The sequence below is a fragment of the Gymnoscopelus braueri genome, assembly GCF_963280865.1.
Source record: "Gymnoscopelus braueri genome assembly, chromosome: 9".
Classification (NCBI taxonomy): domain Eukaryota; kingdom Metazoa; phylum Chordata; class Actinopteri; order Myctophiformes; family Myctophidae; genus Gymnoscopelus; species Gymnoscopelus braueri.
Window position 1 is genome coordinate 9779339 of NC_137610.1, and position 23314 is coordinate 9802652.

General features: G+C 42.3%; 1 protein-coding gene across 1 annotated transcript in view; it reads left to right on the plus strand.

Moving 5' to 3' along the window:
- eif4g2b (eukaryotic translation initiation factor 4, gamma 2b) overlaps positions 1-23314 on the plus strand; it is a gene marked incomplete at its 5' end in the record, with an annotated part of 30264 nt that overhangs the window by 1928 nt on the left and 5022 nt on the right. Inside the window, 17 exons of the mRNA XM_080438017.1 lie at positions 7793-7871; positions 10037-10146; positions 12773-12838; positions 14538-14681; positions 16347-16449; positions 16638-16769; positions 16945-17011; positions 17267-17418; positions 17789-17899; positions 18636-18818; positions 19198-19339; positions 19461-19624; positions 19878-19991; positions 20798-20923; positions 21106-21210; positions 21731-21946; positions 22255-22513. Coding sequence (XP_080294143.1) covers positions 7793-7871; positions 10037-10146; positions 12773-12838; positions 14538-14681; positions 16347-16449; positions 16638-16769; positions 16945-17011; positions 17267-17418; positions 17789-17899; positions 18636-18818; positions 19198-19339; positions 19461-19624; positions 19878-19991; positions 20798-20923; positions 21106-21210; positions 21731-21946; positions 22255-22513 — 2273 coding nt within the window. The remainder of the gene's footprint in view (positions 1-7792; positions 7872-10036; positions 10147-12772; positions 12839-14537; positions 14682-16346; positions 16450-16637; positions 16770-16944; positions 17012-17266; positions 17419-17788; positions 17900-18635; positions 18819-19197; positions 19340-19460; positions 19625-19877; positions 19992-20797; positions 20924-21105; positions 21211-21730; positions 21947-22254; positions 22514-23314) is intronic.

A 23314-nucleotide genomic window follows, 5' to 3' on the forward strand; every position in this document is an offset into this window, starting at 1 on the left:
CCATGAATGAAACGAGTGTTGTGATTGGTCAAAAAATATCGTTTCCGGGGGAAACGCGTACGACGGAAATCCTGCCCACTCAGGACTTCCTAGACACTCGCTGGTTTAGGTCGTGACCAGGCTCTTCTCTTGGCAGATGAGTGAGGCTGGGACCGAGGCTACCTCCCGCCCAACACTCCCTGCTGACAGGTGCCTCCCCCAGCCCGCAGGAGTACGTGCAATGACCAACATCACCCTCCCCAGTCCCCACCCGAGTTCCCTCCCCCGAACACGGATCAATTATGTTCGCATAGATGACCGACAAAGCCGGAATACAAATGTTTGATGACTTTGATCAGAAATATCTGCTGAAATCAGTTTATAGGAAGACATCAAAAAGAATATCCTTCCATCATTCCATCACTAACTTTTTGTGTCATTCACTGACAACACAGATAAGTTGGTACCCAATTTACCCAATTGCAACTATCATGCTGTGATTGTAACTAAGCTGAGCTCCAACTGTGTTTTTTGCAAAGGGTCACACTGACAATTCTTTTGAACATCATGGAGGTCTCTGAAAGTAGGTGATGCTCTCTCTCTCTCTCTCTCTCTCTCTCTCTCTCTCTCTCTCTCTCTCTCTCTCTCTGTGTCACTCTCTCTCTCTGTCTGTGTCTCTCTCTCTCTCTCTCTCTCTCTCTCTCTCTCTCTCTCTCTCTCTCTCTCTCTCTCTCTCTCTCTCTCTCTCTCTCTCTCTCTCTCTCTCTCTCTCTCTCTCTCTCTCTCTCTCTCTCTCCCTCGCTCTGCCTCAGTGAATTACACCATGGGATGTTCAGGCTTTGACACATGTGACAGCTCTACTTGGCATTTTTAAACTGAAGCGAGAACTCATTCATCACACACACACACACACACACACACACACACACACACACACACACACACACACACACACACACACACACACACAGAAAATTTGGCCTCCTTCAAAATCAATAGCATTGTCCCCGTGTTCTCATCAAAAGAAATCACACTATCCTGACAGCGGGCCTCTTGGTATCGAAGCGCTGGTCTTGAAGTGAGACAGCATTGATCGCCACTGTGCTCACTGCATAATTCTCTGCGTCATTCTGCAATGGAGAGATTAGCCTCAGGGGGTAAAAACAGGAGAGGGTGAAAGTTACAAATCATTGCAGTTTTTCTGCAGTTTCCCACGTGAAGTCATCATCAGCAGGTTCAGGCCTCTATCTCCAGCCTCTGCAGAATATCAATATGGATTTAGGAGTCTCCCTGAAGCAGCAAGGTCCTCAGCTAATTAAATCTGTAATCACTTTGTACTGTAACAACGCAAGCATGGGGTGGGAGGGTGTATTTTGGGGGTTGTAGGGGGAGGAGCAGGGGCACACTTTTATCAAACAAAGTTCGCCAATGGGGTCAGAGAGTCCCCATAAAATACAGATATACTGTTGTCCAATCAAATGAAGGTCAATGAATTAAGCCAGGTTATCATGAAGGCAAAGTGGAGAAATGGGTGATACGGTCAAGAGTGGGAGCTTAATAGAGAGTCTAAAGCATAATACTGGTGCATTATACAAATGGCACAGTAATATACAGGTATTTTATTTCATTAGAGTTTGATGCCAGTCGGTCGGAGGTACATGATGTTAATTTATCCATTTGTACACTCTCAGAGTTCAATTGATATTGAGGATTTTATTGTGTACAGAGCTATACAAGTGTCACCTGCTTCCATCTTTCATCTTAAGAGAAGGTATTGTTCTGCCCTCTTGTGGGAATAATATAAATTACACTTATTTCATTGATATACAGTGAAGACAGCCAACAGTTTTCAACTTCGGTGTTCGTGATCCAGTCTATACAGTTGTTAATTTTCTCTTCCATAAAACCAGGAGTACTCAGGGTCAGGACAGGACAGGAATTAAGAAATATTCTTCATATAAAATTACACTCACTTCTGCTCTGGGATACCCTCATAAACTAGTTTATCTGATTAGCCTTATTCAGGATGCTGAAGAAAGTGGATATCAATCTGGGGTATCTAAAAGTGAGTCATGAGATATTCTGCCTGTATCCGGACCTCTGTAATAATGCAAAATGCTAAACTATTTTAAGAGCAAACAGCTAAATATTATATAACACTTGCTTTAGGTTTGATGGAAACTTGGGGATTGATTGCAGTGGTGGTGAAAATAAACACTTTCAACCACTGCTTTAATCTTGATTGACTGTAAACTACCCGAGGGTCCCATTTGGTATCTTCCTCATTTGTATTTTCCCCTTGTTGATAACTGGGTGGAACACATGATTCTTGGCCTTTGACGGATTCAAGTTCAACCCCAAACTTGACAGATGTGATTGAGGTGATAGTGAGTGGACTCTGTGAGAGTTGGAAGACTTTGCAGGTCATTAATAAACCCTTTTCTTAGTTTACAAAATGCTCAGCTCAGCTAGTGATAGGGAAAATGTCACATGGTGGTGGTGGATATTTTATTTTACACTACCCTGTTTGGCAACACATACATTGTCATGTCATTTGTAATCTAACCTGTAACTTTGGCAGCTTTGGTACCATTTGTACCATGGTACCAATGGAGGAGGAAGCTGGGTGCTATCCTGGAGAACCTCTACAATCCCTTCTATGAGGGGATGGGGAACACGTATAACCACATACTCATCCCCCTTGACACACCACAATGCGACTTTGCTTTGTTCTAGTAGCCATCAGGCTCCACACAGGGGTCTGTTTTGTTCTTTTGGGATAACTGACTCCGGCTTTGACTCTGGCACTTTTAGTTCTTTTGGATTACTTCTTGACTCCGGCGCCAACTATAGCACTCTTGACTACTAGGATGTAGTGATGAGTTGTGAGCTTGTAGATCGGCTATTTTCAAATAGCCTAGGTATAAAATAGGGCTAAAGTGGTTAATGTATGTTTTATAATATAATATATTTATATCTGCAAAGTAACTAGTAACTAAAGTTGTCAAATAATTGTAGTGGAGTAAAAGTACAATAAATGCCTCCGAGATGTAGTGGAGTAGAAGTAAAAGTATAGAAAATTGGAAATACTCCAGTAAAGTAAAAGTACCTCAAAATTGTACTTAAGTACAGTGCTTGAGTAAATGTACTTAGTTACTTTACACCACTGGGTCATCCACATCGCCCTCTGTAGTACTCTGCTCTGCGGTCAAGAGCGGTGCAGTTCTCATACCAGGCGGCAATCATGCAGCTTGTCAGGATGCCTTTGATGGTGCTGATGTGCTAACTTCCTGGGGATTCCCCAAGGGCTCATGCTGAATCTTTTCAGCCATCTGAGGCAGTACAAGCTTTGTTGTGCTGTGTGTGGCCCAAGTGAGGTCAATGTCAAACACATTTGGCAATGTGTATGCCAAAGAATTTGCAGTCACCGCCTCTCCTCTCCAATGCTATCAGTGTAGATGGGGATGTGCTCTCTTCTCTGCTTCCTGTAGTCGACGTTGCCCCTTGGCAGGGCCGCAGGAAGGGTGGTGCGAGCGGTGCGGCCGCACCGGGCCCCGCACTTGGGGGGGGCCCGCAAAAAAAAACATTTTTTTTTTAATGAACAGAATCACATTTATTAAGAGTTTTAAAAAGAAATAACCGCAAATAACCACCAAAAACTCGGAAATATCCGCCCAAAACCGCAAAAAAATCGGATGGGCACGCGACTTCGCACAGGGCCCGCATTTCTCCCAGACGGCTCTGCCCCTTGGTCTTGTTGACGTTGAGTGTGTGAGGTTTATGTTTATGTTTATTAAAGGATCCCCATTAGAGACACATGAATGAGCCTCTAGTCTTCCTGGGGTCCTAGTTCTGGTGTAGCATAGCCATACGATCAGAGATCTCTGTGTACCGATTCATATCTGGTGAGGTGACATCTAAATTCAATGTTGCTTAAACTGGGTGGAAACAATTCAGAGACCTAAAGAAAAACTGCATTACAGAACTAATGCAAATACTTTAGGGCCTTCATATTGGGATGGTCATATGATTTGTTTTCAAAGCAGTAAGCAGAAGTTTGCTAGCGGCTTCTCTCGCCACTGTTCTAGAAACTACAATGAATTTAGATGTCACCAGATGTATCACATTATCATAGTGTCTTCTGCAGACCGGTCTGGCCCCAAGCGCTGGGTCGGCGTTTTGCAGAAACCAAAGAGTGGAAGAGACAATCGGTGTCTGTCAATCACATGGGCCCTGAGTGCAGACGCCGATTGGCTCTTCCACTTTTTGGTCGCGTTAATTCACGCGACCGGGATGGTTTGGTTTACCAGGCTAATGTATCAGTACTGTAGGGCAAAGATCTCAGACCGCCTGGCTATGCGAGACTAAGTGCGAGGTCGAAACACACTCCTCCTCCCATTCAACACCCCCTGCTGCAACTGACAGGCACTGTCCCTGCCCGTAGGCCATAGGAGTTATTGGTGCAGCGACAAAGATGTTTTTTTCTTTGAACAGTTAACAGTTTTCTGGGAGCTACATGTGCACTTCATGTACTGTCTGGAACAGAACATTCGCCAGCATTTGCGATAACAGTTTACTATCATGCCCTTGTATTTTGCTCACTGAGAGCCAAATAACAAGTTTCTCTAGATAGAAATTGTAGTTCAGATATTGATTTAAAATAACGATGAGAATTACTTATGGTTCACGTGCTAAAGGATGTTTTAATGATTGACCTACTGTAATAACTAGACGTAAAACCAAAACCAAATGTAGCCCTACAATAGTAATATCCACAAACATGTCTCTTATTGACCTGTCTGTCCAGTATAAAATGCTGGATGAGTGAGAACTTTCTTAAGCTAAATGAGGATAAAACAGAAGTTCTCATAATTGGCTCCAGTGAGCAGAGAGAATCAATAACAAGTAGACTTGGTAACCTGGCTGTAGAAAGTAACACCACAGTAAAGAACCTGGGGGTGATTATCGATTCTGAATTGAATTTCAATACACACATTAATCATGTCACCAAGATTGCTTTCTTTCATCTTAGAAATATTGCACGAATTAGAGATTATCTGTCGTTAGACGATGCAAAAACGCTGATCCACGCTTTTGTTTTCTCTCGGCTTGATTACTGCAACGCACTCTACTCTGGCCTGCCAAAGAAAACAACTGACAGATTACAACTTGTTCAAAATGCGGCAGCCAGAATTTTAACTAAAACCAGGATGAGAGAACATATCACTCCAGTTCTAGCTTCACTACACTGGCTCCCGGTTGTTTTTAGGTTGATTTTAAAATTCTTTTAATAGTTTATAAAGCTCTAAATGGTCTGGCACCTTCCTACCTCTCCGACTGCCTAGAGAGATATGTTCCAAACCGGGCCCTCAGGTCTTCAAGTGCTGACCTGCTCGAGGTGCCTACAATGACATATAAAAAATACGGTGAAGCAGCATTCTGCTTTTACGGACCGACAGTGTGGAATAAACTCCCATTACACTTAAGACAGGCAGCCTCTGTCGATAGCTTTAAAGCACAGCTCAAGACCTATTACTTCACTCTTGCTTTTAGCTGATTCTTTGGTTGATTTTTAATTCCTCACTGTATTCCCTATTTTAATGTTGTTTTATGCCTTTGCTTTTGTTTTGTGTGAGTGGAAGAGAGAGTCACGGTAGTTAAAAGACAAGAGTCTGATAACTCCATCCGGAGGATTTAGTGAATTATCCTCTGGGGCACGTCGACACGTGGTGGACCCTCCAGGGCAGATCCTTTTGTCTATGTTTATTCTATATATCTTGTATAACCCCGATTTCATTCTCAGGGGTGTACGGTGTGTGGTTTGGATGTGATAAGTTAGCAGATCCCCTGGGCTAGTCCACACGTGGTAAACATGGTGAAAATATATTACTAAGGTGTAATATTACTAAGTGAAAATATATTACTAAGGTGTAATATTGACAATTGTGTGAAGATATATTACTAAGGTACACAAGGTACACATGTAATATTGGCAATTGTGTGAAGTGTGGATATTTCTTTAGCTGTGTTGTAGAGGACAGTGGCCACTACATTTAAGTTATATCCATTTGTGTTGTAGTTGTGTAGTGGCGAGGGCCACTGCATTTTACTGCATTTTACTGCTTTTATTTTATTTTATTTTATTTTTAGTCTGATAACTCCATCCGGAGGATTTAGTGAATTATCCTCTGGGGCACGTCGACACGTGGTGGACCCTCCAGGGCAGATCCTTTTGTCTATGTTTATTCTATATATCTTGTATAACCCCGATATCATTCTCAGGGGTGTACGGTGTGTGGTTTGGATGTGATAAGTTAGCAGATCCCCTGGGCTAGTCCACACGTGGTAAACATGGTGAAAATATATTACTAAGGTGTAATATTACTAAGTGAAAATATATTACTAAGGTGTAATATTGACAATTGTGTGAAGATATATTACTAAGGTACACAAGGTACACATGTAATATTGGCAATTGTGTGAAGTGTGGATATTTCTTTAGCTGTGTTGTAGAGGACAGTGGCCACTACATTTAAGTTATATCCATTTGTGTTGTAGTTGTGTAGTGGCGAGGGCCACTGCATTTTACTGCATTTTACTGCTTTTATTTTATTTTATTTTATTTTTGTTTGCTTTATTGTTAAATTGGTTCTAACTGTAATTGTATCCTTGCTCTGTAAAGCACTTTGAGCTGCATTTCATGTCATGAAAGGTGCTATACAAATAAAGTTTATTATTATTATTATTATTATCATTAAAAAGTTGACAAAATTCTTTCCTGCACTGCAGATGAGTTACAGAGTGTCAATCAAATGGAGGAGGAGGAAGTCACTTTTAATCCCCAATAATACTTCTCATTGGGTAATATGGACTAAAGTAAACGCCTGAAAAACATAATGTACGATATTATTGGCCGAGAAGGACATGGCAACAAATGACGTGTCCAGTGCATATTGAGGGTTTTCTACCCCCACAAGGCTGTGGTGCAGCGTTGCCATGTCCGCTTATTATAAGCGACTTTGGGCTTATTTTTCTGTGAAGTTGCTTGTAAATATTTGTAGTTGCAGGTTGCTGTTTCTTGGGCTTGTTTCTAAAGTGTACTTGTTTAATTAGGCTTGCTTCTAAATGATATTATTATTTAAACCAGTGGTTCTCAAATATTTTCATGAAAATGTTTTGTACCCAGGGAGAATTTGTGTGGTTAAAATGTTTAAAAAGTATTCCAAATATTATTGCACGAGTTTTTGAAAATATCCAATTGAAAGCGCTCATGTATAGCCTAGGCGCTTATTCCATTTTCAATTCAATTCAATTCAAAGGGCTTTATTAGCATGTGAAAACATACGGTAACATATTGCCAAAGCAAAAGTGGAACAATTACAATCAAAACAAAATAATGTATGACTGTACAATTGAAAGGGAATAGAAATGATGTGTACACAGAGCTGTTACATTGCAACTGAGGCGAATCCAACTTACAAAACCATATTGTGCATTTGCTGTCAGGAATAGTTGGCCATAGGAAAGGTTAGTTTTTGGTAAACCTTTGCAAGGTTGTGCACAAATAGCAGTTTTTTTTTTCTTCCAAAAGTGTTTAAAGGTATATTGCTATGTTTGTATGTACAGTGTTTCTACATTGCTTATTTCTCGCACAAAATCTGGCAACGCTGGTTGTCCAGCTCTGCACTGTGTGCTAGCTAGTAGCTACTAGTATTAGCTAACGGGTAGGAAGGAAGGGGGCTGGTTGTTGGCAATGGTTCGTCATTTCGCTGCAGAGATACACGGGTCTCTTGGAAATACCACACTAAAACAGCTCGTTTTTCTTCTCCATTCCTTTTATTTCTTCTTTGGTGGCCCCACGACATTACAAAACTGACGTTGCTTTCGTAAAGGTAAAGGCATATATATTTTACATTTCCCTTCTGTCGGTAACCTCACCGTTCCCCCCCCTCTCTTCTCTTCCAAAATGGCTACTAGCAGCTAGCCAAGCATTCTGTACATCGGGACATAGAGGCTAGCATGAGCCCGGGTAGCTTAGCATAGCCTGCCTGCATGCAGCTCACTTGGTTTGCAAGAATAGAGTAGAAAATGGCGTCGTTACTTTTTTTGACTAGCTGATATTATCATGTCCCATAAAATATTTCGCTAAGCATAACGTATGAAGTGACCCCCGGGTACGGTGGGATTTAAATGTGTGCATTTCTTAATGCCGACAACCAGAACCACTCGAGGCTGTGCTAACATGTTAGTCCTGGTTGCAAGTAGCTGTAGATTGTAGAATACAACTCTCGTAGACGTATTTATGATTCTGACGTTTTCAATCTACGAGAGTTGTAGGGTTCACGCCCCATGGACACAGGGACTTTCTGCACTATGCCCCGTAGACACTCCAAACATGTACAAATTGAAAATAAAGGTGCTTACCCCCACGCCCCAAATGTTAACTCTCGCTACGGGCTAGTAGTTTAATGTAATAATCCATATCTTTCAATAAAGAAGTGTTTTAATGCCGTCTGTGGCCGATTCTGTCGGAAGTTCCCAATGGGCGGTAGTGACGCGCGCCATCTGGTGAAACCCGGAATTACACTCGATGTAAACAGGAAGTAAACGAGGGTGAAAAAGTGGCGTTCGGCCACAGACGGCATTAAAACACTTCTTTATTGAAAGATATGGATTATTACATTAAACTACTACCCCGTAGCGAGAGTTAACATTTGGGGCGTGGGGTTAAGCACCGTTATTTTCAATTTGTACATGTTTGGAGTGTCTACGGGGTATAGTGCAGAAAGTCCCTGTGTCCATGGGGGGTGAACCCTACAACTCTCGTAGATTGAAAACGTCAGAATCATAAATACGTCTACGAGAGTTGTATTCTACAGCTAGGTTGCAAGAGCCTTTTGACTGTCAAAAAAAACTAACACTTTATTCAGTTTGACATTTTCCTGGCGAGCTTATTAAATGGTGTTGGCAAAATAGCAACGCTGGTGCTGCTTGCTGTGATCAACGATGAATGCTGACCATGCTCTAGTCTAGCCATGGTTAACAAAGCCTGAATTATACTTCGTTACGCGGTGTGTCGCGCTGCATCGAACATACTAAATAGCCGATCGCCAAGTTCACGATGCGTCGCAGCGTGACGTGTTGCGAGCTTGTAGATCTGCCATTTGAGGTCGGCGACACCGGTGCGCTGACCTTAAAAACGTGACAAGTAAAGTACAGATTACATTTGACGACACTTTTGGGGCGCAATTTATGTTATGCGATTTATACTTGCTTCAAGACATATCATGGATGTATTTTTTTTTTTATCGATTTCGACATTTGCATAGACAGAGATACGAAAGTAAAAGTCAGATCCGATTAAATACATCTATAATAGTCCTGAGCCAAGGCTAGATGGTTTGTGGAACGTGATAAACGGCTTGTTGACTGACTGCCTTGACGTTAGCCAACAGACAGACATGAGCTTTTTAGCCAAGCGGCCCACTTGTGCTTTGTTGTTGCAGACTGACAAAGACAAATTACAGACACCCTCCCATATGACATTATCTGGCTGTGCTTTGTATTGGCTTTACATTATATCAGCTAGTAAGGTGTATGCCAAGCTGCCGGGTCACACATTTTAAAATGCCTTGATTACAAGGTTTGTTTTGTGGTGTTTATTTGACGGTAGCTTTAGCCATGTCTTTGTTATGGAGTTGAAACAAAAATAGGGCTCGCAACTCACTTTTCTGCTCCAAGGTTTTATTCGAACAAACAGCAGATATCTGCTGTTTGTATGAATAAAACCTTGGAGCATAAAAGTGAGTTGCGAGCCCTATTTTTGTTTCAGTATCACTGTTCATACAGTTAAAGCTCAGCACCAAAGAACGGAGGATGTGCGTTATTTGTTCTGAATATTTGTTATGGAGTTGCTCACAAGCTAACCTTATAAATTGCAACCACGTAATCCTCATTTAAAAAAAAAAAAGTGATGTTACAGCAGCCTATTTAATTAATAGAAGCCTGCTCCTATGACGTGTCACTTTAATCTTATGTGTTTTGTTTTTCTCCCCAGCACCGTTTTCCCCCACCCCTCCCTATTCTTCTTATTCTTTTAAAGATTCTTCATTGTCAAGCCGCCAAAGTGGAGAGTGTGATTGCAGAAGGGGGTGCTTCTCGTTTCAGGTAATTACCAAATGTTTTGGAATCGTGAAGTTGGTGTCATGCAAGCACACGTGGGGAATTGTTTTGCCATCATAGCCCCTTGTTAGAGTTTGTGAAGCAGGGACTTGCAGCCTTCAAAACAAAGCAGGATGTGGGGAAAGCTCAAAATGGCTGTCAGTCAGATCTTCTTTGTGTAGCCTTCACAACGGTGGAAAGGAATAAAGAGCCTTGCAAAGCTTCAAACACCAGTTTCTTGTTAGGAGATGTAATATCAGCACTCAAACTGAGCCTTAAATGAATTGTATCACTGTTGTCTGTCTTCATTACATCAAGCATATCAGATGACCAAGGGCAGGACCTCCCCCCATACATAACCATAGTTCCATAGTTCCTGAATATTTATGAGCATGTCAGTAGATTAGGAAGGCCCTCTAATCAAATAGAACAGTATCCACCTAGCAGCCTTGAATTACACCTCATGGCTCTTCGTCCATATTTGAACTTGGTGCTGCCAAGATGAAACTGCTGCCCTGCCCTGTCCTCTCTACCTTTTTATATGGCATGCACCAGAATATTTGTCTCTCCACACAACCCTAAGCTCCCCTCGTAAGATGACATCTATTCCAAACCATTGATCTTAGGGTAAGGGTATCCTGGGATCAATACCATTTTCGGGTTTCTGATCCAGTCTGGACGGAGATAACTTAACAACATCAGCCGGCCGTAACCTCCAAAATTATCCCTCTAGTTTAAAATTGGGTTAAATTGGTATAATCGTTTCGTTTCTTTTGGTATAATCATAATCGTTTGTTTTGTTCATCTTTTATTCGTAGTGCGACTAGCGCGACTAAACTAATTGATTCGCATTATGTGGGGAGCAAAAACAATGTGACGCCAACCGTAAACCCACCACCGGAACGTGATAGTTTTTTTCTTTTTTTATAAACCGGACCACTCGGCTTTCTACCTCCACGGTGGAAAGCCTGGTGACGCGAGATTAGGGTAAGGGTTTTCATCTTGGCATATTCAGTGTGTTTAACTTCATATCAAATTTGTGACTTGCAGTAATTCTATGTACATTATGTCACTCGATACTGATGTCATGCAAGGCCTTGGGGTGATGGGCAACTGTGTAGGCAAACACCACGTTGACTCTGATCTTCATGCATTGGCCATATTTATGTCTAACCTCTGGGTGGCTGTAGAATGTTTGCAGCGTTGTTTTTACATAATGGAGTGTGTATGATGACACCCATGCATGCAAGATGGTGCATGGGTGTCCCTGCCACCACATCATCACTACACCACCAGGCACTATTGATTTCACAAGTATTTGTTCCATTAGCCAGCTGCTAACGGCACTATGTGCGGTATTGAGCATCTCTTCTAAATGTGCACATTGTAATACTGGCAGCTGCAGCTCTGGCCCTCGCAAACAATTGGCAATGAAAATCACTTTGACCGCAAAAAGCAATGTTTATTCATGAAGTCTCTGGGGGCAAACAATAAAGCCGTAACTCCACTCGCTTGGCAAGTTATGAGTTTTTTATATCGTCACATTGAGCTTTATTGTGTTTTCAGGTGAACATTGAATTTATTTCACTGTGTTCCTCATACAGCTTGAATCTCAGCTTAAATCGTTTCACCTGATATTAATAGGTTTTACAACTTCAATGAATATATCAACCCTTTTGCTTATCCCTGGGGCATTACTTATTATGCTTGTAATACGACCGCCATAACTTGTTGATATTAATGTCCATTTCAATATACTTGCTTTTCCAAATGAAATTAGGAACTGTGGATGTATGCAACAGTATGAATGGCTTATCCAGTTAAAAACAAGACTAAGTTAGTTTGTCTGCCTAGTGGCTAATACGATGAATTCAAACTTGTGTGCTTTGCAGTTGCAGGGGTAGCCCTGTTAAGGCCAATTTATACTCCATTCAGAACGGATCCGTATAAATATATTGTGTTCAGAATCGGAACACAAGTGGCATTGCTCACATACTTGCTCCGTACTACTTTGTCTAAATGATATTTCAACCATTTAATCTGCTGTAGAGCAGTATAAAGCAACATTTTCTACCCACACAATGCTACGTACGTCTCTTTGTAGACAAACATGGTGACTGTAGGAAGTGATGTGGATGTATCTTCTGAGAAAGACGCAAAAAGAGTGCCATCTGCCAATGCAGGTGGTATGTTAAACCATTTAAATATAATGTTTTATCTCCCTTCCACCTTATTTCTTCTTCGCTGTGTACTGTTTGATATGTCTGGTAGGGGATTCACTACTGCCTGAGCCCTGACGGTTTCCTGTGATATTACGCCTGTATATTTCGCGTCCGTTAGCTTTCAGACAACGTGCAGAAAGACAGTGTTAACACAGAGTACGGATGGAGAGGTAATCCGAGTAATTGGCCTTGAGGCTGTCAACTTGAATGCAGAGTCAAGCCATTGAGATGTCTCGAAGGCAGTACAGATTCTGTGTTGGAGCATAGGGGAGCCACTACTTGGCATATTATCAATGAGGTGAAGGTGCCGGGCTCTTTGGGGGTGTAATGTAGCAGAAATGAATGATATGTTGCGCAATGTTCCATGTGCTAAGTGTTCCTCTCCACTGTGTTCTTGTTTGTGTCCCCAGTGCTTCTTCGGGGGGAGGAGGTGGTCGGGGTGCACCTCATCACTATCCCAAGACTGTCGGAAACAGGTATGTGTAGTAATAAGACATTTTACCAACAAGGGCATACATTTATTTGGTTTTAAAATCCATTCCTATCCAGGGCATTACTTCAACCCATTAAGACCTGACGCCGATTCTACAAATGCCCTCTAAATCCCAACAGTATTCTGAAAAACAAATGTTTCTATGTCACTGGTGCTCAAACTTTTGCATGTCAAGGACCCCCAAAATGATATGTATTTGGCTGACGACACTCCAAATATGTTGTTCCAACGACCCCCAGAAGCAAAGATTTGAGTTACAAATGTTTGCTTTAAAATAATAGAATATTCAAAGATTTGCACACATTTTCACGATAAAAAAAAAAAAGCAGATCTACAAGCTCGTAGCGCGGCACTCGGTGCCGCGCTATGAGCTTGTATATCTGCTATTTTTTTAATAGCCCAAAGTGTAAAATAATGCTTTTTAGCTCAAATAAAAAAATGACACAGATGCGTTTCAGGTCTTAACACATTGGGTGCCAGCATTTTTTCATAACAACTTACGTTGGGTGCCAGCATTCTCCCCATTGACTGCGTTTTGCTGTTTAAGGCTCTAGACTCCACGAGGAGCAAATCCATGTAAAAAAAAACATCCATTCATGTTGCGCGATGACCCTGGCTACAGCCTGGAACGATAACATTTCACTCGCGAGTTACAATGGGGGGGGATCGCGCATCGCGCATGACCGGTTTTCCCCACCGGAAACAGATTCGGAGATATAGGTGTTTTAAAGAAGGAAATACACAGGAAGGGATGGGAGCCATGTTTTTGTTTCCGGTGATCTATCTGGCCTATCCTTCTCAAGATCACAATGGGTACTCCCAGAGCTGCTCTAGCCCCGCCCGTGTGGAGAAAAACGAAAAAAACAAAAAGACATATTTCACGGTCTGGACCGTGTTCGGCACCGGACCGCTACTCTGCGCAAACACGGTTCAGACCGTGTTTGGCACCCGATGTGTTAATGGGTTAAGCAATTGTGAGTCTGTCCACTTCACAGTTATGCTGCCATTAAAGTGTGCAGTCCACATGGTCTCAAGCAGCCAACACACATGATGAGCAGTAATACTATATGACATCATACCACTGACAGTGGGTCCAATCTTGAGTACACTTCATGTTGACATGAGGTTACTGGCATACATACTGTATACTGGCACCTATTTCAAAGTAAATGCTGCATGAGTAAGCAACGATGTAATTATGTCCGTTATTCTTTGCCTATTATTAAATCTGCATAGCAGTTACAACAGGTACAATTTGCCGTTTTGAGATCAAAACAGGTAACCTCCTATACCATGGAGGTTTTTTATTTTTTAGCAAAGTTTCCTTACAGTACAGCCATATAATGAGATTGGGATATCATTGATCTCAGTTGACATGATCTGGCTAGTTATTTACTGTGTGACATGTGTCTAACTCACAAAACTGCATAGACAATGCGGTTTTGCCATAGAGCATTGGTCAAATAATCCTTTGCCTTTGAGCAAGCGGTCATATTCAGTTGCCCCTCAAAATGCACAAATATGAAGCACAACTGCTGCATCAAGCACGCAGTCGCTCCTTGTGATTTATTACAGGTCGAGCATCATAGATGTTGCTGGTTGTGTATTTACACACCAGATGTCATGATCAGTTTGTAAATGATGTGGTCGTAACTCAAGTCTCCTTCCTGTGTTTTTGGTAGCGAGTTCCTGGGGAAAACCCCAGGGCAAAGCGCTCAGAAATGGGTTCCTTCACGAAGCACTAGACGAGATGTCAACTCCCTCAGCTCCAGCAACTCAACCAACGAAAAAGAGCGACACGATGCCATCTTCAGGAAAGTGAGGGGGTAAGGTCACTCTTTTCTGTCCTAACACTTTAGTGAACAAGTACACTACTCAGTATTGGTGCAATGACTTTAAAAATGTACATGGTAATAGACTATAGTAGGGCTGGGTCGGTTATTTCATAATCATGTGATTGACTGTCAACGACACACATACAAAAAGTCCTTCATAATTGCCTTTTATTAATGTTTTTATCTGTTCATTCACCACTTGTTTTGGTGTCCTGCATATGTTTTACAACAAATGCATGACTTTGACTTAAGTTATGTTATAACTATAGACAATAAGGGAGGTGCTCCGACAGCGAGGTCGCTAGGCGAACAAGTGTCCGTGCAAGTCACCGTTGCTAATCTCAATTTAATGTTGCTCACCAGTTAGCAGGCTATGGTCTTTGCTAATCCCGCCCTGAATAGTAGGCATATGATGTTCAGGATATAGGTATATCCTAAGCCCGGAAATCATTTGCGTCCCAAATGGTAATTTGCTTTTGGAGGAGCAGAGACCCGAGAGAGTGTGAGCTCTCCAAACCGCTTGGTGCGAATAACAGCAAGTGTACATAAACTTGTTAACTTTAGCCTGTTTCATGTCAACTCACCAGAAGTGTTGACTGCCTATCTGTTTTGGTATTGGACGGACCGTCTCCTCGGGCTATGACTACGCTGTCTGGGAGATGGAGTGTAAAATCTGTGCGATGTCAGACTTCAAAGGGATGTTTTAGAGTCGACAACACGTTTGATCTGCTCATATCCTAATAATCTAAACATAACAGTGCGTGCGCGCTTTTATGAATAGTCTGAGATTGAAAGTGTCCCACTTGATTAAACTGTCTGGAAGAGATAACTGAAGCGCATTTATGCGTGTGTATATAAATATATATATATATATATATATATATATATAGATAGATGGATATATCTGTATAGCAGTGCTCAAAGCTGCCAGTGCTGAAGGAACAACTTTGATAATGGTTTGATCTTTATTTACACAATCATGCTGTTTGTTGTGCATAGTGTGGGAGAGAGCATGTCAGAGTTCAAAGGTGGAATATAGCCATGAAAATACTTAACGGAACATCATATCTATCCAGGAGGGGGATTACAGGGATTAACGCAACAAAATAAATCTCATGACTGAACATTTTTGTCAGGCCAAGTCCCATATCTGTGATTTGTAAAATGGCGTGAAAGGAGCCCGTTAGTGTTCTTGTTTCTTAAACGGGGATGAAAGTGGGTCTAAGAGATGTTTGGGAACACCACAGGGTTGAGCCATATAGTTGCTCAATATTCTTTTCATATTTGTACTCATTGACTTGTCAATATAAGAGACGGTACACTAAGAATCATCCCCCACTGTGAGTGAGAACAACAGCCTAATATTATCACCATTACACCTAATATTACCAGCATTTGGGATGATGCATGGTTGTATTCTTATGGATCCAATACAAAGTTGTTTGCCCCCTCGTGTCATGTACAAGAGACTCCCTAACTTATCCTAACATGCTGGTGAGAGTAGACCTTCCTCCTCACCCTCACAATTCCATAGATCGGTCTCTCTCTGGGACCCATGTGGCCATTGCCAACAATCATGAAAATGCTTTTACTCTGCAAAAAACCCCAAGCTTTCAATAATAATGACACTGACCTCCCCATTCACTGTTTCTCCAGCACACTCAACAAGCTCACGCCTGAGAAGTTTGACAAGCTATGCCTTGAGCTCCTGAATGCGGGCGTAGATTCAAAACTCGTCCTCAAAGGAATCATCTTGCTGGTGAGCCTTATCTTGGTTTTTCCTTTTCATACATTATTCTGTAAAGTACATTATTTTTATACTGAATACATTGTTCTAATGTATTCTTTAGTTACTGGAAATGCCCTCAAGTGACTGATACTTAGTCATGCGCCAATGGCTTCTTTAATCCTGCGTGTATCTCCCTAACCCCCTCTCATTCTATCCAGATTGTAGACAAAGCCCTAGAAGAGCCGAAGTATAGCTCGCTCTATGCTCAGCTATGTCTGCGTTTGGCAGAGGACGCACCAAACTTTGATGGCCCGCCAGGAGAGTTTCAAACAACCCAAAAGCAGAGCACAGTAAGTCTGGTTGAAAATGTATGTTTGCCATTAACTATTAAAAACATTGTCCGATTCATGTTACATTTACATAGATCCAGGGGTCAGTGCATAGCCGCACTGTTAATGTAAAAATCGATTACTGATTCATAACGGCTAGTCTTTACACCCCATAACATAGTCTTTCTATTTGCAGACCTTCAGAAGACTTCTGATTTCCAAACTTCAAGATGAATTTGAAAACCGTACCAGAAATGTTGAAAGTGAGTAATCCAGTTTACTATTTATACTTCTTTAATGTAGTGTTTCCCAGCAATGGTTTGTGAGCTTGTAGATCGGCTATTTTCACTATTAAATGGGGCTTAAGTAGTTAATTCATAATGTATTTTTGTTAGTGTGGCTCCCAGGGAGACACCAAATGTATCTTTTGGATCTTGAGCTAAAAAGTTTGGGAACCACTGCTCTAATGGATGTTCCCCTTCAGTCTCTTATTGCCTCTCTCTCTGTCTCCTCTCCAGTCTATGACAAACATGACAACCCTCTTACTTCTGAGGAGGCGGAGCAGCGTTCCATTGCCAAGGCCAAGATGCTTGGCAACATCAAATTCATCGGGGAACTTGGCAAACTCGACCTCATCCATGAATCTATCCTTCATAAGTGCATCAAAACAGTACGTGCTACCTGTTTTTATTAATTGTGTATCACTTTAAAATGTACTATCAAGGGTTGCATAATTAAATGCACAATGTTTGAAATGGTAATATTTACTGATGAAATTTAGACTGCAAGAATATACTGTATTTATAAGGGAACAATCTGATGGGTGGGTCCAGATGTATTGTACCATATACAAGTATGTCGGAGTCATATTATTAAACCAGTCATAAAATAACATTTTGTTTCGGCTTCAGACATAAGTAGCCGTCCCACTTTAACAATGCTAAAATGTCAACGTGTCTTAGGATGTATGGTGTTGTATTTCCAATATTGCAAACCAGGTTGTACCACTAATGCCTCTTCACCTTATCTCCTCTCTGAAGCTTCTGGAAAAGAAGAAGAGAGTCCAGCTCGGGGATATGGGGGAAGATCTGGAATGCCTCTGTCAGATAATGAGAACAGTGGGGCCGAGACTCGACCATGAGAAAGCCAGGGTAAGGTGTTCTGTAGCCTCACACAGATTAAGGTGATCAGATGATAACTAATCAGTAACAATGTTACTGAAGAGTTTGGCTTAAAAGCAACCTTTTCCTTCCTTGCATTAAAGGCTACAGTATAAGGGCCTTAGTTTGGCAGTATGCCACTTAAAAATGTAGATGTCCTGCGACCACAGTGGTCTTGGTGGCCCGCCCACACTGCCCCAGCTGATATAGCCGTTTTCTCCTCTACACAATGTTCTTGTCAATACAGCTTTTACACACCAGTGTCTGTGGTTGAGATTCTAAATTGTTAGTGGACATCAAGTGAAACACTGCGCACACAAACAGTGGTAGGTTTGATTTCAAGCCTGGTATGAACTGCACGGCAGCTTAAAATGTTGTGCCGAAGGCAAGTGACACTGAGAGAGAGCGAGAGAGAAATGGCCGATGGATAGAGATTGCCACTGTCTTAATGTTACCAGCTCAGTGAAATGAAACGCATAGTAATGTGTGGTTGTCACGATATACAGGTAAAAATAGGCACACCCCTATCTGTTAAGTGTGCAGAATCCCATAATTAAAGTAGATAATAATAACTTAGTGGCTTGTTGCACCTTCTGGTCAGTGCCACTTTGGATGACTGCCAACCCTAATGTAAACCCCTATCTACATACTTGTGTGCAGGTAGTGTGAACCTCTCTCATCCTTCATTTAGCCATTTTCATATCCTCTGTCACCTCTCTCTCCCCAGTCTTTAATGGATCAGTACTTTGGCCGTATGCATTCCTTACTGAACAACAAGGAGTTGCCCGCCAGGATCCGCTTCCTGCTGCAGGACACCGTGGAGCTGCGAGAGAACAACTGGATCCCCCGCAAGGCCTTCATCGACAATGGTCCAAAGACGATCATCCAGGTCCGTCAGGATGCCGCAAAAGTGAGTCGCAATGTTAACCCTTAAACCATGAAATGCGCACAGAGCAACTCGGTTGTTGTTTCACCCTCAGAAGTTATAAGGTTGGTGAAGGCGAGCTGCCACTGAAGGTTGCTAAAAGCAAAACCGCTAAGCATTGTGGGAACCCTTCAAAATTCACTGAACATTGTGGTGTTTTTGTACACTGCAGCTCATAGGGAGTTAAAATAAATGTAGCCATGGGCCAATGCTGACTAAGCCTTTAAGAGCAATCATCAATAAAACCATGAAATCTATTCTAAATATACTAGTCAACTGCTGTACAGAAGCCCAATTAAGTGTAATACAGTCAATGAGTGTGCAATAAAACTGATCTTTTGTGTGTGTGTGTGTGTGTGTGTAGGATTTGGGTGTTTTCATCCCAGCAACCATGTCTCAGGGGATGAAAATGGACTTCTTCCTTGAAGGCCCCTTCATGCACAACCGGATCAAACTGGACAGGGAGACTCTCGGGGGATTGGCTGATATGTTTGGACAGATGCCAGGTAAAGCCTCTCCCCCTGTTTCTGCCTTCATCTTGCGCAAATGTTATACCTTCTCATCCTGCAGTCTGAGCCCACCTTTAGTATGTTTAAAACACTTAATCTGTTAACCTGCCCTCTCCAGGGAGTGGCATTGGGACAGGCCCGGGGGTCATTCAGGACAGATACTCGCCCACCATGGGACGCCATCGCACCAACCCGCTCTTCAACGGCCATGGTGGCCACACGACACCTCCACCGCCGACCCAGTTTGATATGGGGGCCAAGCCTTTTGTCAAGACCAACCAGGTAATCATCCTTTTAGGTTTCATTTTTTTGTTGGGTTTAGTAGCTGAGGTTTGCTATTTATGTCTATTTGTTGCGTGGTTAGCCATTCAAAATTATATTTGTCTGTAATAAGGATTTCCAATATCCAATATTATAAAATTATATCCCTGGCTTTTTTTTTAAATAGATTGCTTTCAAACAATTGCATTAACTTTTTTTTTTATTACTTATAATAACCAAAATCTTGATCTGTTGTCATTATGCTCCTCCTCAGGTTCAGAACCAGCATTTCATCAACCAGAATCAGAACCACATAAGTCAGCAGCAGGTCCAGTCCAAGGACATGGCTCCGCGCTTCATCAAGAAAGGACAGATGAATGCAGATGAGGTAAGAAATAACTGCATTTTGTTCCTGGCTCTGGTTACCAACCTAGTGCTGGGCAATATGACTTGAAGTGATCTCACACTATTATGACTACATGCCTATTGGATTTTCTTTTTTCTTTTCCTAAACTTCTTTAACGTTAACAACACAATTCAACAATGTATCAACAATGATATGGCAAATAATAGAAAGATTTAAGAGCAACTAGAAAATAAATAGTTTCTGATCTAATCAGACTACTGATTTGGAATATAAATCAAAATATTATATTCCCTATGTTGTAAAACTTTCACATTGATGCAAATTATCTATTGCCCAGCACTACATGTCTGCCATCTACTTGCACTAGCACAGACTCCATGCCCAGTGATTATAAAAAGACGCGTTATTCTGAGGAGTACAACCAGCTGCCAGTCTTTTCTCTCCCCTGTCCCCTCCATCTTTGGCCTCCTCGCCTCCTTTCTTCCTCCTCTACACTTCTGTTTTTCAAACTGGCATCTGGTCCACTGACTGCGATTATGAGAGATGAGGGCATGGGCACTGACCTACGTTAGAAGGAAATGATGACAAATGCTGTCTTCTCTCGACGCAAGTAAACATATTAATCATTTCGGCAGCACGCCTCCACTGAGGACGCGACTTGTCGGAGAGAAGTTCATTTTTCATCATTTTGCTTCTAGTTTTGTAATTGTTTTTAGATGTGTATTATTTTGGTTTTAACTGATTATGCCTATATACGTGAGATATCTGTGTTAATGATACACATTTGCTGTCGTTGGCCATGATGATACTCTGCCATGGTGGTATAGATCAGCCTGAGGCCCGCCCAGTTCCTCCTCAACAAGAACCAGGCACCCAAGCTCCAGCCCCAGATCCCCACCATGATCCCTCCCAGTGCCCAGCCACCTCGCACCCAGACCCCTCCCCTGGGACAGGTAAGTCCACAAACCGTAGCATAGTGTGCCACTGCATTTGATTTGCCTGTTGTGGTTGTATTTATATTGTCTTTATGTATTTATTTAAACAAAATGCCAGACAATTTGAGGATACTGATCAATTGGTTTGATATTTCTAATTAAATGTATCTAATTGATGACATACCTTTTGACCCCTTCAGTCTCCACAGCTTGGACTGAAGACCAACCCACCACCCATCCAGGAGAAACCTCAGAAGATCAACAAGAAACCACCGCCTGCCAGGGAGGAACTGCTGAAGACAACTGTAAGTAAACTTTATTTTAACCACCATTGATTTCACATGGTTTAAAATAGAGCGGGTTTCACTGCAGAGCAGAATTGACCAGATTCAATTTTAGATTATTGTTTTGTCCAGATGTCCATCCCATTGTTTTCCCACCTCGGCTGTGGTCTTAGTGGTAAAGCAGGAAGCTCCACCATGCGGAGTAGGGTAGTGCTTTGCATCTAGATTTTCAATATGTAAAGAGCTGCCTCAGCCTGTGAGCTCATGATCCGTCCCTGCCAAGCATTAGGCAGTTTTAATTTCAGTGTAGGATATCTCCATTGGTTCCTTTAGTGGCATGACATGGAAATAAAAATTTTTGTTTCTTCTGTTTGTCCATACACTTGTCAAGCTAATCCTAAATGCACCAATACAATGTGCAAGGTAGAGGTATTAACATCAAAACAATATTTTTGGGGTAGGTGATGACAATCATTTCCACCCAAGCAAGATTACTGTTTGCAATTATGAAGACATTCTGCTACTGTTTTTTTTCTCTCAGGAGACCATTATGACGGAGTATCTGAACAGTAAGAACCTGATGGAGGCAGTGAATGGCATCAGAGACATGAAGGCCCCCAAGCATTTCCTGCCGGAGATGCTGAGCAAGATCATGGTGTGTTCCCTTGACCGACCCGACGAGGACAAGGAGCATGCCAGCACCCTCATCCACACACTCCGCACCGAGGCGCTCATCACTGCAGAGAACTTCATGCAGGTATGGCACTACTGATCGCTGCTGTTCATTTACAGAAGGGGAATTTTACTTTAAATGGATATATCTCCAGAAGCTGTCCGTTGTATTGCATAACATAATGTTGCTTAACATATGTATCTTTCCAGGTTGGTGGGTATTTTATGACGTTGTCCTTAGTGGCGGTCTCTTGCACAAACATGAAGGTTGCCTTTGCTTCAGCAATGAGGGACATGGGAATCTACTACACACTAATAAGCTTCACACTGAGCATATTGTCAAGCCATACCTCTGATATGGACCCCTTGTGTGCACCCCCCCCCCCCCAATAGGCTTTCCTCAATGTGCTGGACCAGTGTCCCAAGATCGAGGTGGATGTGCCGCTGGTGAAGTCCTACCTGGCCCAGTTTGCGGCACGGGCCGTCATAGCAGAGCTGGTGAGCATCGCAGAGCTCGCCCACCCACTGGAAAACGGCACGCACTTCCCCCTGTTCCTGCTCTGCCTCCAGCAGACCGCCAAGCTCAAGGACCGTGAGTGGCTCACTGACCTCTTCCAGCAGAGCAAGGTCAACATGCAGAAGATGCTACCCGGTATGTCAATATCTCATCCAACTTATCTGTATTTATTTGGACAACTTGCGACACAAGTTCATTCAAAATACTTAGAAGGATTATTTACGAACTAGAGAGGTGTGTATGCCTGCATATGAGCAGGAAAATCCCCACCCACAGCTGACACGCCCGTCCCTTGTAGGGGCGTTATATTGCCAGCTGGAGGGGCGGGTAATCACACCTCACAACATGCTGTTCTGCTTGGATAGTCTTCCTGATGGCATGCACTTGGGTTTCCTACATCCTACCTCCTCAGAGCAGGCATAAGAGACTGGACACGAGTATCAAAATGGCCGACCGACTTCATCTTCCTCTATGAGTTAGGATGTAGGCAATCTGGGAACCCATTCGGTAAATGTTTTTAGTCTGGGGGGCACCACCTACTTTTTTTTTGTAGAAACAGGAACTCGGTTTGGCTCCTCCCCTTTCTTAGTCCACTTCCTCCCGGGTGCCTCTGTGTTTATTCTCACTATCAACAACACTACATGAATATAGAAGGCCTTGGAGCAACTCGGATGATTGGAGCCTTTTTTATTTTAATAGCAGGTTGCAAAGCACAGAAAAAACACTACATGTTTAGAGCAGTGGTCAGCAGTAGAGCAGTGGTCAGCAGAATCTATCTAGTGAGATTAGGAGATAGGACCGATCAGAATAAGAACCTGAGACGCACCCCAGGAAAGGGGCAGTGCGCTATTGACAAAATAACTTGTTTTAAGTATGATGGACATTGCAACAGGGTCTCTGTGTCTGTTATCTTTCTCTCGCCCTCTCTGACTCTTG